Source organism: Elaeis guineensis, chromosome 4 (genome assembly GCF_000442705.2).
Source record: "Elaeis guineensis isolate ETL-2024a chromosome 4, EG11, whole genome shotgun sequence".
NCBI lineage: Eukaryota > Viridiplantae > Streptophyta > Magnoliopsida > Arecales > Arecaceae > Elaeis > Elaeis guineensis.
Window position 1 is genome coordinate 28,144,798 of NC_025996.2, and position 17,483 is coordinate 28,162,280.

At 37.5% G+C, this 17,483-nt stretch overlaps 2 protein-coding genes across 2 annotated transcripts in view; both read left to right on the top strand.

Moving 5' to 3' along the window:
- LOC105043118 (CLIP-associated protein) overlaps positions 1 to 7,684 on the top strand; it is a 54,434-nt gene extending 46,750 nt beyond the window's left edge. The window contains 14 exon segments of the mRNA XM_073255978.1: positions 1,644 to 1,819; positions 1,977 to 2,072; positions 3,397 to 3,501; positions 3,599 to 3,685; positions 3,778 to 3,867; positions 3,957 to 4,037; positions 4,124 to 4,192; positions 4,506 to 4,583; positions 4,686 to 4,781; positions 5,585 to 5,684; positions 5,762 to 5,865; positions 5,976 to 6,081; positions 6,190 to 6,268; positions 7,343 to 7,684. Of these exon segments, the coding sequence (XP_073112079.1) occupies positions 1,644 to 1,819; positions 1,977 to 2,072; positions 3,397 to 3,501; positions 3,599 to 3,685; positions 3,778 to 3,867; positions 3,957 to 4,037; positions 4,124 to 4,192; positions 4,506 to 4,583; positions 4,686 to 4,781; positions 5,585 to 5,684; positions 5,762 to 5,865; positions 5,976 to 6,081; positions 6,190 to 6,268; positions 7,343 to 7,448 (1,373 nt within the window). The 3' untranslated portion in view covers positions 7,449 to 7,684.
- Positions 7,685 to 9,192: 1,508 nt separating this feature from the next.
- Positions 9,193 to 11,045, top strand: LOC105043120 (crocetin glucosyltransferase 3). The gene has a single exon (XM_010920536.4). It carries the CDS (start codon positions 9,220 to 9,222, stop codon positions 10,834 to 10,836), a length of 1,617 nt encoding a protein of 538 aa, XP_010918838.3. The 5' UTR covers positions 9,193 to 9,219; the 3' UTR covers positions 10,837 to 11,045.
- The last annotated feature ends 6,438 nt before the right edge of the window (positions 11,046 to 17,483 follow it).

Below are 17,483 nucleotides of genomic sequence, written 5' to 3' on the forward strand. Positions count from 1 at the left end.
AAGTAGTAATGCTATTGTATCCCAAAAAAATATATGGCAAGAATATATAGACACACATATGCCAGCAACCAAAAATATAAAATGCATGTTTGAGGGACAAAAAAATGAAACCAAATTTTAAGTTATGTTATTTTGCAAACTATAAAAAATTAGCTAAATGAAAATAATCTTTAGATGTATGAAGATAATTCTCAACAAATATGATTTTTTGTCTAAAAAAATATTTCCATAATTTTATCAAATTGGGTTTTAGAAAGAAGTCCAAAATCTTTAGTATTTCTATCAAGTCATTTTAGATTGGTTTAAATAGTAATTTTTGCGGATGATTTGGAAGAATATTTCATATTGTTATTAGGTGGGTTTTTTTTTCCTCCAAAAGCAATCCAAAATGTTTCCATATTTTTTTGATAGCTGGAATTAATAGGGGAGGATAAATTATATGTTATTGTAGAACATGTGTGAGGGCACCTTCACTATAAAAATGACTGGCAGAATTGAGAAGAATGTTCCCTGGTTTAGAACTTTGATTTTTTTACTAGAGCATTGATATATCTATCTATATATATGCATAGATTTGTACACACATATATGAATGCACGTATCATGTGAGTATAAACATATACGTGTACATGTACTATACATTTGCATGGATTAACACATAAGGCTGTACTCATTTATGGAATAAGAAGTCCAGGTTATTTGGTGTAAATCGAAAAAGTTAGAGGGGAGAAAAGAGGTTAAATGTTTATCATTCTTTGGAGTAAGTTATTCCAGGGTTAAGTGGGGTAAATGGATTAGGAAAACATTTATGGTGTCCTAGTTTTTCTGAAATACCCACGTTTCCCTTCTAAGAGTAGTTTAATCCATTTGCTCAGATGAGTGTTTGGCTGAAAGGAGCTGCGATAAGTGAGCTAAAATCCTGTTATTGCTTCTTTTTTCCCGATCAAGCACAGCTAAATCTTCTAATATAATAATGCAAACACTGGGGTGCTTTCCCAACACTCAAGTTTTGCCTCAGTTGGTCTCAACAATCTGCTCAAGTCCATCCTCCTTTGTTTCTTTGTTTCTTTCTTTTTTTTAAAAAAAAGTCTGAACAGCCAACCTTTGGAGTCCTTGGCAAACACTCTCTCAATGTCCAACCTTTTTCTATTCAGATTGTGCTATCTGTTTTTTACTTGCCATGGGCACTCCTGTACTTTTCATGTGTCTCACATGCATAAAAGTCTAGTATCTTGTGTTAACTGTCTCAATCAAATTCAGCAAGTGGAATTGATATTAAAACTTGTCAAAAAAATCATGTGATTTGCTCTTAAATTTGTAAGTTTTAATGATATATTAAAGTAAACCGGATTTAGAAGTAAATTATTATGGGGTAATTATGTACATTTCCACATACATTAGTTGTTTTATTGATGATTATACTTGTTCTTTATTCAAGTAAAATAAAGAGTCCAACTTAACTTGCTCAACCAGGATGGATTGATCCCAAAATATGGTCAAATCAGTTCTGGTTATAATTTCCGCCAATGAAGAAAACTAGCTGTTATGTACTGAAATATTGTTTCAAAACTGCCATTGTTCTTTGTTCTTATTTGTGTACATGTGATGGTTGGTTACATGTTTTAAATGTTGATCATCACCAGGTACAACGTGTGCTACTGTCCTTACGAGAGCAATATTCACTGAAGGGTGCAAGTCAGTGGCAGCTGGCATGAATGCAATGGATCTAAGGCGTGGCATCACAATGGCTGTTGATGCTGTGGTGACCAACTTAAAGAGCAGGGCTAGAATGATTAGCACTTCAGAAGAGATAGCACAGGTAAATAAATCTTTGGATTCAGAACATCTTTTACTTGACCATACTTTTTATAATGCTCCATGGTGTTTTTTTTTTTGGTTTTACTTCCTGATAAGAAAAGTGTTGGATGTAAATGTAAAATGATGGTTTCTTATCTAATTTGATATTTTCCCTCTAGGTTGGTACCATATCAGCGAATGGAGAAAGAGAGATTGGTGAGCTAATTGCCAAGGCTATGGAGAAAGTTGGCAAAGAGGGTGTAATCACCATTGCAGTAAGTGCCTTGAAGGGTTTTTTTTTTTTGGGAGGGGGGGGGGTTCTACTTTGACAAAATTTCATTGTTTGCGTTACTGCATGAATGTGTGAATGCATGTTTATCAATCTGGATAAGTTGATTGGCTGCATCATTTTTCTAGTGGGAGATGCTGTATATACTAGTAATACATGGAATTTCTGAAATTTTGTATTGAGCACACATGCACTGACACATTTTAGGGGCACAATGAGTTCATATGTCATGTTAGTTTGAGTGAGTGGAAAAACCTCTCTGCATCCAGTGGCAGAGCCACGTTTTCTATATAGCGGGTGCCAAGTTCTGAGGCATTGTCATCTTCCTCTCAAGTTAATAGAAGTTAACAAACAAAAAAAAAATCATAAAAAGGTAAATTCGTTTTCCTTGTCAGTTAATTTGACTGGAAAATATCCGGTAAGCGGGAATCCTTCTGATCATTAAACAAATACAAAGAAACAATGCCTGCATCCTAACATTGACATCTTTAAAATCTGAATTATTTTAAGAATGCTATTAGAAAGGAACTAAAAAGAGGACTTGCAAGAGATCATGCAGCAAATGGTCATCACACATGTTGGGACTTGAACAAAAAAATGTGACTTGCTTTGGTGAAGCACTATACTAAAACCCCACTCAAAGTGTCTTTAGCTTTCGGACATTTGGCAACTGATTGGTGTGACTATATGAGTGGAAAGGCCAACAATGGGAGGAGACTAATGGGTGAAAAGATAAAGAGTTCCATTGAGATGTAAGTGAGCCAGTCTGTGGTATTTATGATGGAGAGGATAATCTTCAGGAATTTCTTATTATTTCTGTTATGTGTCTGTGGGCTTGTTAGATTTCAGCTAACCAGACTGACAATTGTTTTCAATGCCAAACATTTCTGCCTTCCCTTTCTCTCTTTTCTCCTCCTTGATTTATTGGCAATGCCTGCTAAGCAAGCACTACGTTTTATTCTGTTTTTAAATTTCGAACGTTTTGTTTATTTTGCTTTTAAAAACAATATCAAATTCAAGGATGATGCATCCAAGAACAGATTTAACAATTTTGTGTCATGGGTGAAAAGATGATATTGATACCAATGCATGTATATTCAGGTTTTACTAATCTTCAAATTTCATTCTTTTCTTTTTGAATAAAATCACCAGGTAACTTCTACTGAGCCCGTTCAGTGTACTATTTTGTCTTTTTGTGACCATTAGTTGCTGATGAATCTGTCATTTTTGCTCCCATTCTGATTGCATGTTGACTGTTAAGTGTCTGTCGTGATATAATGGTGTTATCTGTTTTCTTGGACCTCTTTCAGGATGGAAACACTCTGTACAATGAATTGGAAGTTGTAGAAGGAATGAAACTTGACAGGGGCTACATATCTCCCTATTTCATTACTAACCAAAAGAACCAAAAATGTGTAAGAATCTGCCTTCTTGTTTATAGAACATCTCATCTCTCAATTCTCAGTATTTAAGACTGAGAATCTTCGATGCTTAACTACCCACTATTTCTAGGAATTGGAGGATCCTCTCATTCTGATACATGAGAAGAAAATTTCAAGCATTAATGCGGTGGTGAAAGTGTTAGAGTTGGCCTTGAAAGTATGCCTTCACCCCCTCAGCTCCATTTGACTTCACCTCAAGTAGAGGGGTATGCCAGTCATTGTCTATTAACTGGGTTTTTTTGTGTTCAGAAACAAAGGCCTCTACTAATTGTTGCTGAGGATGTGGAAAGTGATGCCTTGGCTACTCTCATCCTTAATAAGCTTCGCGCAGGCATCAAGGTTTCTGCTTGTTGCCCTTTAAGAGCTTTATCCATATGTGTTGGCATTATTTAGTAAATCTGCTTTGCTAAACGATATAAAATATGCAGGTCTGTGCCATTAAGGCTCCTGGTTTTGGGGAGAACAGGAAATCCAGCTTGCATGACCTTGCTATCCTCACTGGGGGTGATGTGAGTTTATCCTTTGAACACTTGAACTTTGCAAGTGGATCTTTTTATTGGTTTTCTGTTGACCTCTGCTTTCTTGCATATTCTAGGTTATTACCGAAGAACTTGGTATGAACCTTGAGAAAGTAGAATTTGACATGCTTGGTACATGCAAGAAGGTAAGCATTTGTTAGTGCAATATTAGTTATTTTTGCAGGTCTTAGGACCAGACTCTTACATCTATTGAAGTCCAGTTTTTTCATGTATTTTTGTATTTACTGTTGACCTTTTTCTTTTTATGATGGAGTTAGAGCTACCTTTTGTGCTCAGTCATGCATATGTCTCTGATATTCACATTTGTGTAAATATAAACGAGGGTATGATTTTGTTTTTCAGTGTGCATACTGGCACTGAAAGAGTTTAATTGGAGAATGCTTGGCATAATCTGAAATATTTTGGGCTGTTTTACCACATCATTTGCAATATATGCAGGTGACAATATCAAAAGATGACACTGTCATTCTTCATGGGGCTGGAGACAAGAAGGCCATTGAAGAGAGATGCGAGCAGGTCTGTGTTCTTCATGATTTAACTTCATTTAGTGCTCGACTGCCATTACTGGTTGAACACTTTGTTAAAATCAAATGCTTTGGTGTTCATTTGCTGTAACAGCTGAGATCTGCAATTGAAGCATCCACTTCTGACTATGATAAAGAGAAACTACAGGAACGGTTGGCGAAGCTTTCTGGAGGTGTTGCTGTCCTGAAGGTATTTCTTTCCATCTTCTATAGCATCAAATTCTTGTTGTGAAGTGGTGCTGTTGCAGATTAAAAATAATAATAATAATAATTTCAGCCATAAAATTGTAAACTTTATTACAAAACATGGAAATAGGGTATGGTGCTGCTGTTACATGCCACTACCTGATGCTGAACTTCGTTTTAAAATTAAAAATAGCTTGGTTTGTTTAGGTCTGCACAAGGAGAAATGCAATTTTACTTACATGTTATTATGAAATAAATATCAGAATATACTAAATGATATGAGGGTTTCAGAACGAAATCTGAAACTCTAATTTCCCTTACCATGAGCAAAGACAAGTCTTTAGAAGTATCAAAGAATCAATAGATACTAGTCACAGGAAGCACAAACCAACAAATTATCTAAGAACCATGAGCTGCAGATTATGCCAATGAATATACACATGGTATCAAAAATTTCTAAGATTGTGCTACCACTGTTCTTAAACAATATTTTGCAATTTCAAGATAAGTTATTAGCTTCTTCTTTTTTTTTTCCTTGGGTTTTGGGGGATGGGGGGGCGGGCGGAGAGGTTATATTTTGTTCTTTGAAGCTTTTTAGTAGAATTAATTTTTATCAACATAAAAGAGAGCAAGACCACAGATATGCTATGACATTGTTTATACCATAGAAAATTTCTTATAGCATCATTTGCATTATATATCTCATCTTTCACCCGAGGCAGTCATCTAGCATCTTTTGTTCATATTGGCTGTTTAACAGTGCAATTACTTTGTTGGTATTCATTTGATATTTGGTCTATTCTCCAGATTGGAGGGGCCAGTGAAGCTGAAGTTGGTGAGAGGAAGGATAGAGTAACTGATGCTTTGAATGCAACCAAGGCTGCAGTTGAAGAGGGTATTGTGACAGGTCGGTTACTGTTATATGATGTGTTATGTTTGTGGCCTTGTTTTTTTGAAGATGAAACATCATTCTGTTTTTTGTAGGTGGTGGTGTTGCTCTTCTCTATGCATCAAAGGAGTTGGAGAAGTTGCAGACAGCTAACTTTGATCAGAAAATTGGAGTTCAGATAATCCAGAATGCTTTGAAGGTTCGGTGACTATGGAAATAAACATGTTCATCAATTCCTTAAGCAAGATTCTTTTCATTTTATTTGTCATATCTATCATATTAAATTGAGCTTGTCCTCTCAAATTGCAGACCCCAGTGCACACCATTGCCACAAATGCAGGAGTTGAGGGCGCTGTGGTAATTGGCAAGCTTTTGGAGCAGGATAATCCTGACCTTGGTTATGATGCAGCCAAAGGTTGACTTTTCTTTGCTGCTCATTATTTATGTATGTAAAAGAAATTAGCTAGCTTTCCTTTTTTAACAATGGCTCTAATACTTGTTTTTTCATTTGGTTATTATCTAGGTGAATATGTGGACATGGTTAAAGCAGGTATCATTGACCCTCTGAAAGTGATTAGAACTGCATTGGTGGATGCTGCAAGGTAAGTAATGATATTTAATCTGTGTTTTGGTCTAATAGCTAGCACATTGATTTGGTGAATTTAAACTAAACAGAGATGCACCTTATGGTACTGACGTTGGAAAACATTGAAAAAGAATTATATACATAAAATCTGGTAAAGCCCTGTTTGGCTAAATTGAGCTGGATAGGATTGGTGTGTGGATGGAGGAAGGTTGAGGAGTAGAGTGCCTGACTAAGAAAAGGGTTTTTGAGGTCCTTTTTTTTTTAAAATCATGCATGGAGTGTGCCATGTGATCCCTAATCCCTCTCCCCTGCTCCTTGAGCTCCATTCTCGGACTATGTTGCTGGCTCCCACAGCTCTGGGTCTGGATAATCCTACTCGATCCTCAGGATTGGAAAGCTAGTTTGCATTTTTTATCTAAATTCATGATGTCCAAAGTGGATAGAAGTTGCCTTCCTAGGAAACATAGAAAAATGCACTGGAACTGTTTGCATGATAGGCTATGCATTCTTTAATGGATACGAGTTACCGTCCTGGGAAACATGGAGAAATGCACTGGAAGTGCTTTTTATGATAGGCCTGTAGGTGTAATTAAAGCATCCATTCTTTTGTACTCCTGCAAAACCTGTTTACTTGCTCGTTGTCTACTATTAGCCATGGATTCTGAAAGCACACGTTTCTCACAGTACGAGAATATTTGCCTTGAATGTGTAGTTCTCAGAGAATGAGACATGCGACTTGAATGTCTGGTTAAAGGATAACAATGCTATGTACAAAAACCTTCATCATGATTTGTTCTGTGCCATTAGGTGACTATATTTGTTACGTGCTAAAGTAATTTTATGGAGCTATTTTTATTATTTGAGATGGCTGCACCAGTTATGCCAATAGTATGTGTTTAAGTGTCATATTCCATTGTCTTTCAATTCATTTTTGTCCCCTACTTCAGCAAATGTCGTTTCAAATTCTCAATCCACACTATATGCCCAAGATTAAGTTACTGTTATTTCTTTCTCCTCATGTTTAGTTTTCCAATTACGAATCCTCATTTTTGTTGCTCCTGTATTGACGTTTTGTTTTCTTGTGCTGCAGTGTTTCCTCATTGATGACTACAACTGAAGCTGTTGTTGTAGAACTCCCAAAAGAAGAGAAGGATGTCCCAGCCATGGGTGGAGGCATGGGAGGAATGGATTACTAAAAAAAAAAAAAAATGAAAAAAGAGTTTTACCAAAATCACAAAAGAGCGTAGATTAGGATTTTATGGTGGGATCCTGTTTTACTGGTTTTGTGATGAACTGCCGGCCTCAATTCATGTAATCACAGAGGAAACTTTGAAAAGTTTATGCCTGTGCCGCTGAAAACTTGATTTTTACAAACATTATTCATAATTTTTTTTCCTTGATGAGGAATGAAACAGATTTTTAATGGATTCAAGTTTTTGTTACAGCCTCATAAACTAGAACCTTGCAACACTTAAAGCAACTGCTTATGAAATTCTTTTTGTTTCTATATTATGGAATTGCGCATTGATTTTTGTGGGATTGCTAAAATTCTCGGTATCTGGAGCTAATTTGTGGTGATTTGATGTACCCTTTTTATTTGGAATGGTATTTTTTTTTTTTTTTTTTTGTCGTGGTATGATGACGTTCTTCACAAGAACACTAACAACAATGGCGTTCTACGAACTGTTCAGATGCCTGGTCGTTCACGATGAACGGTAGTAAGCGAAGCTGGAGAATCAGAAAACGTGGTTTCCATTAAATATTGCAGCTTCCATGCGCTTCCGTAATCACTCCTGACCGTGCCACCGTCTGAGTGGCGGTGAAGATGTTAGATTAGAAATAATCTAACTCATATGATAATAATTAATCGATGATTATTTTTGATATATCATGTGTCTTTTGCTTTAGAAGTATCTAGTTCCTGCTTCGGAAATTTTCGAGTGAACGAATATAAAAATGAATTTTGTGATTTTTGATTTTTCTTTCTTGCTGAATTAGATTTTTCTCTCTCTCTCTCAAAATTAGAGTCCTTTATTGTATAAAAGTACAGCATATATTATACCTTTTAAAAATTTAATTGAAGTTACCGTTAATATATTTAAAATTTTTAATAGGATGATTGGATTCCTTTCTTGCAAGGTCCAAAACATTCTAAACTTCTACGGAGGAAGGGAATCTAATATTGCTCTACTTTTAAGAATAAGAAGAGTACAGGGAGACCGTATGTAGGAAAATATCTATTTTATCCATTTCTAAACCAACATGTGAAAAAATACGAACAAGATGAAGGTGACATACAGTACATTAGAAAAAAAAATTATTATAAATTAGTTAATTATAAATTAATTAATTTAATTAGTCAAAATATAAAATCTTTGGTGATCACATGCGTCTGTACTTATTTCTGTCTTTTACACACACAGGCATGTGTGTGTATATATATAATGGTTTTGCTTGGGAGGAGAAGAAATGTATTCTACTTAACTTTCAAACCAATAATAAGACATCCAAATAGGTGTTCACATCATTAATCATCGTCTATGTCATTAAAAATTTTTTAAAATAAAAAAAATCAAGCATTTTGATAGTTTCTAAGTATGTATTAAATAGGTGTGAAATTGAATGATTAAAAGGATATGGCACCATATTTTTCTATGATCTAAATAATAAAATCTACTTATCTTCAACCTATATAACTTTTAGTACTTATTTAAATATTTTAGCTATCTTAACGCATTGGTATAATAAAAATTATTATTTTTTCTCTCCATCGTATCAAATGGAGCTAATTAGTTCAAACATTACATGGTGGATCTGATTCAACCATTAAACCTCTCCTCCAGCTAATGGAGGCGATCACCATGCGCTGTTGGCACAAGATCGTGACATGAAGAGAGGTTTCCAACATGGAGAGCTTTTTTTCTTTTCCCTTCTTTTTCTTTAAGCTGATGCGGCTAGGATAATCACATGGCCAAAATGATTTGCCATGTGCACCATGGAGGTGGTCCCTCAGGTGTAAGTACAACTACTCCTCCGCGTTGTGGATCCGAGATCACGTATGATGGTGGGACTTTGCCTTTAAACTTTTCCTTGGAGCAGAAGTCGGGTACTTTCCCCGTCCGGCACGGCTTTCTCCTCTCCTCTGTCTCAAACGAAACGATGGAAGGAAACGTCGTTCTGTTCCCGTTCTTGGCCCAGGGCCACATGAACCCCTGTCTCGACCTCGCCCGCCTCCTCTCCGCCCGCTACCCCCAACTCACCCTCACCCTCGTCACCACCACCGGCAACCTCCCCCACCTCCGCCGCGTCTTCCCCTCCCATCGCCTCGCCCACCTCCCCTTCCACCCCGCTGACCACGGCCTCCCCTCCGACGCCAACACCTCCTTCGCCCTCCCCGCCCACCTCATCGTCCCCTTCCACCGCGCCACCCGATCACTCGAACACTCCTTCCGCCGCCTCCTCTCCGACCTCTCCACCGCCTCCGACGGACCACCACTCCTCTGTCTCATCACCGACATGTTCTTGGGCTGGACCGTCCCCGTCGCCCGCTCCCTCGGCGTCTTCCACGCCGTCCTCCACCCCTCCGGCCCCTTCGCCATGTCCATCTATAACCATTTCTGGAGCCACGTCCCCCACGCTCTCTCCGATGCCGACGAGTTCTCCGTCCCGGGCCTCCCCGGCGTCACCGTCCGTCGCTCCCAGCTCTCCCGCAACATGCTCGCCGCCACCTCTCCCGACGACCCCAACTCCATCTTCGTTCGCGAGCAGGCCGAGCACTGCCGCCGCTCCGACGCCACCCTCTGGAACACCGCCGACGCTCTCGAGAAGCCCTTCCTCCAAGCATGGGCCAAATCCACCGGCCTCCCCGTCTTCGCTGTGGGCCCCCTCTTCGCCGCCACCCCCAAGCCTCCCGCCGGCCGCGGCATCAAGGACGGATGCGCTGCCGACGTGGCCGCCGGTTGCTTGTCTTGGCTGGACGGACACCAGCCGGGATCGGTGGTGTACGTGTCGTTCGGGTCGCAGAACCGGCTGCCGGCCATGGAGGCGGCAGCGCTGGTGGCGGCGTTGGAGGGGCAGCGCCGGCCGTTCCTCTGGGCGGCGCCGGTGGCGGACCAGGCGCCGGAGGGGGTCGCCGGGGAAGGGATGGGGCTAGTGGTGAGGGGGTGGGTCCCGCAAGTAGAGATCCTGGGGCACGCGGCGACGGGAGCATTCGTGAGCCACTGCGGCTGGAACTCGTCGCTGGAGAGCATGCGGCACGGGGTGCCGGTGGTGGGGTGGCCACTGGTCGGGGAGCAGACGTGCAACGCGAAGCTGATGGCGGAGGAGCTCGGGGTGTGCGTGGTGGTGGGGAGCGCAGCGGAGGCGGCGGCGGCGGTGGCGGAGGTGATGGGGGAGGGGGAGAGAGGAAGGGAGGTACGGCGGAAGGCGAGGGAGGTCGCGGCGGAGATGGAGTCGGCGGTGTCGGAGTCCAGAGAGGCCAAGGGGGCGTCGCTCGGGGCGCTGGATGAGTTCGTGGAGATGGTAATCAGACGCGCGGCGGCGAGTCCGACCAAGCTAGGGGTGCACCAAATCAACGGTCAGTGATGTGATTGCAAGGACCGGAAAAAGCGGTCCGACAGGGGGGGCCGGATGTCCCCCATTGTTCTGCGCTTTCTTTGAAAAAATAAGCGTTGGTCTCTCGAGGAGAACGACAAAAACGTGAATAGGGCACTTGTAGCTAAAATCGATGACCTTGCATGGTGCGCTCGTGGCTTTGCAATTTTTATTTATTCCTTATTAATTTTTCTTTTTAAGGGGCATGCGAACGAGTGGGCCGTGCAATACGACGTGTCATGGTCAATTCCAAACATTTGCATTATAATATGTTATATTAGAATACAACTATCTTTGGACACGGCAACTCTCCGATTAGATCGCAAACATATTAGAGTCAATCCATTTTCAACACATATATCTTAAAAAATTGATCTCCAACTTGAATGGCTTCGATTTTATATAGAATATTCTTATTATATTGTCTCATATCGTTTGATGAAATGACCACCATATCTATTATGATTTGACGGGAAATAGAACATATGGTCTCGTCTATTGCATTAAAAGAAATGCTGGGATCACTTTTTCTATACAAAGTCGGCAGTTTAAATTAGCATGGGTAATATTTTGAAGTGCCGTCATATGAAACATAAGAATGCTAGAAAAGCCGAAAGTAATCAAATAATTGGCCACAAGTAATAGACATGGTGCATATGGAGAAGAGGAATACAGAAAAATCTACTAAAACATAAGTTGGAGATGAAAAATAATAAATTAATAAGTACATGACATGCACTTTTACGTTACAAACTAAAGGCATCTAAAGATATGATATAACTATACCCCATAAGTTCTACTTAACTATTTTTTTTGGCTTCATTTAGGTTAGTTGATAAAGTTATTCTGACTTATTTTTTCATATAATTATAGATTTAAATCTCGTATGTCTCAAAAAATAATTTTTTATTTGATATTCTGAATCAAAATCTAATTGGGGAAATGCAGTCTCCTATGATGTAGAAGCTATCTATTTGGAATTTTTTTCCATCTCAAGTGATTGGAATATGTAAGTTTGAAATCATGCCACCATCGTATTTGGTACCATGGAAACTCCGGCTGTAGCCTCAAAGTCTATTAGGTTAGAATGTCGTGAGATGCTCTAATAATCTCATATACCTACTTTCCATGTCTTATTTTTCTACTTGCTAGTGGTGGCGTATAAAATGTCCGTTATATCTATCATGAAGGTAAGTTGCTTTTGCTGATTTGAATTGAAAGGTGATGTGAAATCAGTCTTTTCGGAATGAGGAGGGAAAGTCTTGGACATCTGGCATCTTGCATCCATTTGTGTGATTTTTTTCTTAAAATAATTTCTAGGCCAGTCATTTACGAAGTGCTTTTTATGGGCTCGGACAAGCATATTTAATCTATGTTTTGCATTTAAGAAAAAGGCCTCTAACATGGTGATAAGATGTAAATAGCGGTCACAGCATGGGATGAGTTCTCTATCTCACTTTATCATAATCCAAATATGAAATAATACCATCTTGATCTCTATAACTATCTCTGATGGACGAGACATGTTATAAAAGATATCTATAGATTTAGCCTCTAACTCTTCCAAAAAAATCCCTGAAGCTATCCCATTAGAATTATTCCAAATTAGAGTCCGAAAAATCAAGATGCTTCTCGTCGGTGGCGAGAAGTACAGGGATAAGGCAGCGAATTCGACTTCATGCTATACTACAAATCAATAGAGCAAATGAAAAGCAGATTAAAAGATGGCTAGTTTACATGGTTTTGCAAATTGGGGAAAGCAAAAGAAAAGCCACATGCGATAGCAAATTACAAGAATCTCATAGTATGAATTGATGGATGTCAATTATGAAGCAAGCATGGGGATGACCTTAAAGTTGATTTCCTTTCAATTATCCTAACTCATTAATACGAGAACCAGGAACTACAATCAGTGGCTTGACGAGGCTGAATGCTTCTTCTGTAAAATTCTCCTTGATGAAGAGATTGCTGATCCCATAACATTTGATGTTGAAGGAAATGAAGCCCCAGTTCCACAGCAGCCATCAAAAAGTGAAAACTGCACTTCCGTTAAATGACAGACTCGACAATTAAAGATAGCAAGGATCTTCTTACAATGCAGAGTCTTTCAACTTCGAGGAATGCTTCTGTTCATGGAAAACCTAACAGATCTGCATCAAAGGATCGGTCCATAAGGGTAATATCAATCAGCACGGCTAAATTTTCTGCATTAAGTTCCAACACCTACAAAAGTACGATTTGTAACACGTATATTTATATTCCATCCATGCAAAGAACTCAAAGCTAGATAGAAACAAGTATCATCATATTGCGTCTGGAAAACAAAGTTGTTTTGGGAGAATTCTTTTGTCCTCACCTTCCAGATGCTCCAATAGAGTGGATGAGCGCTTATTCTTTTTATTTTTTATTTTTGGTAAGAACGGTGCATTTAAATGATTCTTGTGTGAAGGGAATCAGAAAACAAAATGTAACGGGATCCGGAATTAGCCCCCCAACCCCAAAAAATCTTCTCAAATACTCTACAACATATGCTACCATCCAGTCAGCTGTAATATTCGCCTCCATAGATGAGTACTGGAGGAAATGGATAAAATCATTGCAACGCAAAAATACAACAATCTGAGGAAGGTTGTGCTCCACTGGAAGAGTTTAGTGATATTAATGGATGAGATGCTATGGAGAAAAAGAAATGGTAATTAGCCCGGTAGAGAAGGATAGATTCCAGTGTGATCATGTTTTTTTTTTTTTTTGAGCAAAAGAAGACTACTGTGGGATGTCTACGGTGATCACATATCTTTATAAAAGATTAAAAGATATACAATGTACATTATCTTCGTACAAGCGGAAGGTGAACACTGTCCAGAGAGCTGGCTGTACAAGGACCAACAAGAGTGATGGAGATAGTGGCGACAAAGCATTGAGTGGAAAGGCTAGCAATGTAAAATCTGGAAAAGAGAATAAAGGGTTGCGTCAAAGGGAAGGATCATGAGACCATGTTAGCAAAGGAAAGGCTTAAAACTGTAAAATATTTTTGGAAAAATTAAAACTGCAAAAAAGAATACAATAATATGATATGGCAAAATATTTTGAGATTCTTCAAATTTATCGTCATTCATTTTCCTTCAAATTTATTTTACTCGATGGATGCATTACTCCCTAACACTTTATTCGGATAGCCCTTCATAAGGAAAAAAAAAGGAAGAGAAAAGGAGGGAAAGTGTTATTTGGATAGCCTTCGTAAAAAGAAAGGAAAGAAAGGAAAGGAAGAGAAGATGGGAAAGCAAAAGGGAACATCACTTTGTTTGGATAGTCCTCACAAAAAAAGAAAAAGAGAAAAAAATAATATTTTAAATCCAAAAAACTATTATACCCTTTTTATGTATTTCAAGAGTATAAAAAATAGTTACCTAAAACTAATGCACAATCTTTAATAAAATAAAAGATTATTAACAGAATGCCACTGCCATAATAAAATGAAGTTGTGAAGTGAAAACCAACCTATACAGAATTTAGCCAATCATGAAGAAATATTCAACGATATAAGTTTCAAAATACTAAATTAGCTTCCTAAATAACCAACAAAAAGAAAAACATCAATTATTTGCATCAACACTTCTTTTCTCATCAACCAAAAATTATTTACTTCAACGCATCAACCGAAAACCATTCGCATCAACACATATTTCTTCTTCTCTATTGGAAAACCCAATATTCCCCTCAACTTATCAGGATGCTCGATAAGAAAAAAATAAACATCTATCAAATGTTCAGATGCAATGGTCAAGTTGATAAGAAGTTCATAAATTTCATCCTCTGGAATTAGAAGTCGCTGAAAGGCATTCTTAAAAATCTCATTTCCTTCACGAATTACCTCATTTTCCTGTTTGATTACCTCAGTCACATTATCAATTGCCTCTCTAATGCTTCCAAGCTCCCTTCGACACCATATTTTCTTTGTTTTTGAACTTGTTGCATCTTGTGGAGTATGAGAATGCACTTCTTGTTGCTTATCGAATTCTATATTATCACCTATATTCTCAATAGTCACACATTTAGAGAAACCAAATGATCAATACCATCAATGGTATTGATGAAATCATTCTCAGTCATTGATAGTTATCGATGTTTCAACTCTTTTATAGTCTCAGCATGATCTTCCATTGCCTTATCATTTCCATAAAGAATCATCATCTTATCATAGTGTGGAATGGATTCATTCCTCCACGCTTCAGCTTTAGGATGAGCCTATCGAAAGACAAATAAATATACTGTCAAAATTAAATATTGAGATATTAATAAATAAAGATAAATGATCTAGACAAACCTCATTAACTTCTCCCACACTTCAGGCTCAATAGTCCATATCTTAGTAGTTGGATCTTTTCAGAGTTGAAACCACTGCTAATTCGCTTGTCACGTGACCACATTTTGAAAACGAACCATTGAGCACCAAGCATATTAGTTGAGCAACTGCCTTCTATAAATTTCTCTATTAATTTCTCTCCATTTAAATCCGACAATAGCCATTTGAAATTTTTGAGGATCCATCTACCATCAAAAATATTATATGTTACAAAATAAAAGACAAAAACAACATATACATAGAACAATTAAGAAAAATATAAAGTATGGAACAAAATAAGAAATTTCATTCCCATTTCCATTGATATGCCCCACCACATTGGCCTTGAAAGAATGTCTAATATTGATGAGACTATACCAATTTGAAGATCCAATACAGAAGGCAAGCCTCTGCTCAAAAAAAAAAAACAATAATTAAGTATGAAAACTATATAATAATGATAAGAAACCTGCAGGAAAGAATGAAAGTGTTTTCATCTTATTGCATGTAATTGGGTTGTATAATCAAAATTGTCATCAAGTCACTTAAGGCCGTTCCAATATAAATTCAAATAAATCAAGATTTATTTATTTATTTATTATTTATTACATCAAAAATAAACAAGAGTGGGCTAGCAAAAATCAGATCTATTTAGCACTTCACTTACATACAAAATATTTCGATATAACTGGAAGCATCCAAAAAGTTTATGCAGATGTTGCAGCACTTCATATAATCACAAAGCACGTGATAAGGTCATAGGTAGATAGGTCAATCACACTCATTCTACTCATGCTTCTAGCTATTGCAAGTTTGCAAAGGAACACAAAAAACAAGAAAAAGCAACTAGTTATTTAACGTCAAAAAATAAAAAAATGGAAAAACAAATAATAAGATCGGCAAGAAAAAAAATCAAACTACTAACCTTCTATATAACTTCGTCGATGGAGATAAGAGATGGTGATGGAAGTCGTCGCTAGTTCATGTAAAAAAGAGGAAGAAATAAGTTTGATAGGGAACAATGAAAGAAAGCCATAGAATAAACCGTAGCTTTATTGAAGACCTATGGGCATTTTTATCTTTTAAATATCTCACGTTCCTTTCTCCTCCGATTCTCCCAAATTGAGAAAATTAGAAAACTAATTTAATGGAGATAAAAAGAAGAAAAGGTATCCTTCTCTTTTCCTTCTCCTCTCTCAAAAATTAATATCCAAACAAGAAAAAAAAATCCCTCCCTTTCCTTTCCCTCCAAATTCTTCAATCCAAACAAAACATAAATCAAATGGCTATGAGAAAAATAAATACAGCTCAAGTGTATCAATGTTAAGTAGCAAAAAGCTAGCTACGTATCTTAAATTTATTAAAAGATATTGCATAACCCACATGCAAATCATAAATGCATTCTTAGTTCAAAAGACAAAAAGCTTAGACCTCTCCTAATATACAGATTATCAAATTAGATAAAAGGTATTGGATGTTCTACTTGCAAATAGTAATTACATTCATAGTTCAGGAGAGAAAGCATATACCTCTCCCAAATATGATTTCAAAAATACCATATGACTCCACTTATGTAGATCAATATTGGAGTCTACTTTTTCCACATATAGGGAACCAAGATTTTGTAACTTTAAGCACATACTTAGAATAGACTCAAGCATTGGAAGTTGATAGAAATCTAAGTGAAATAACATATGTAGGTCTAGTTTTTCTAGCCTATCTCAAGGCATAAACAATTTTGAATATTTCTATATGTCACGCCGTGACTCAGTGGCTCGAGCCGAGTGCCAACAAATGGCCGCACAATCCTAGGATTTAACCTCACAGGATATGCAAGGTCTGTTATTTTACTCATATATATTCACATCAATCCAAACTCAAATAGTGATAATAAAAATAAATTTTTAAAATATTTATTCAATAAAAAAATAGTTCACAAAGACTAATAACGATGAATAACAGAAAGTCTAAAGTAAATTTTATTCAAAGCCAAAACTAAATAAATGGTATCTAAAATTTATACTCCTCACTACTCGTACCAAGCCCTATATGCTCTTCTGAATTTGAAAAAATAAAAATGAGAGTAAGTTTTATAGGCTCAGTAAGTTTCTAACATCTCTAAAGAATCGAGCATAATTGAATTTTTTTTCAAATATAACAATTAATAATAATAAATATATATGCCTACATAATTTTAAATTTTAAAATATGCCATGCATAACAATATGATATAAAATCTTCTCTCGATTTTCATAACTATGGCCACTGTTAGCCCATGATAAGATCCAAAGAGGCT

Bases quoted from the DNA above. Each gene is read 5' to 3' on its own strand.
- LOC105043120 (XM_010920536.4), top strand. From the start codon at position 9,220: ATGGCCAAAATGATTTGCCATGTGCACCATGGAGGTGGTCCCTCAGGT.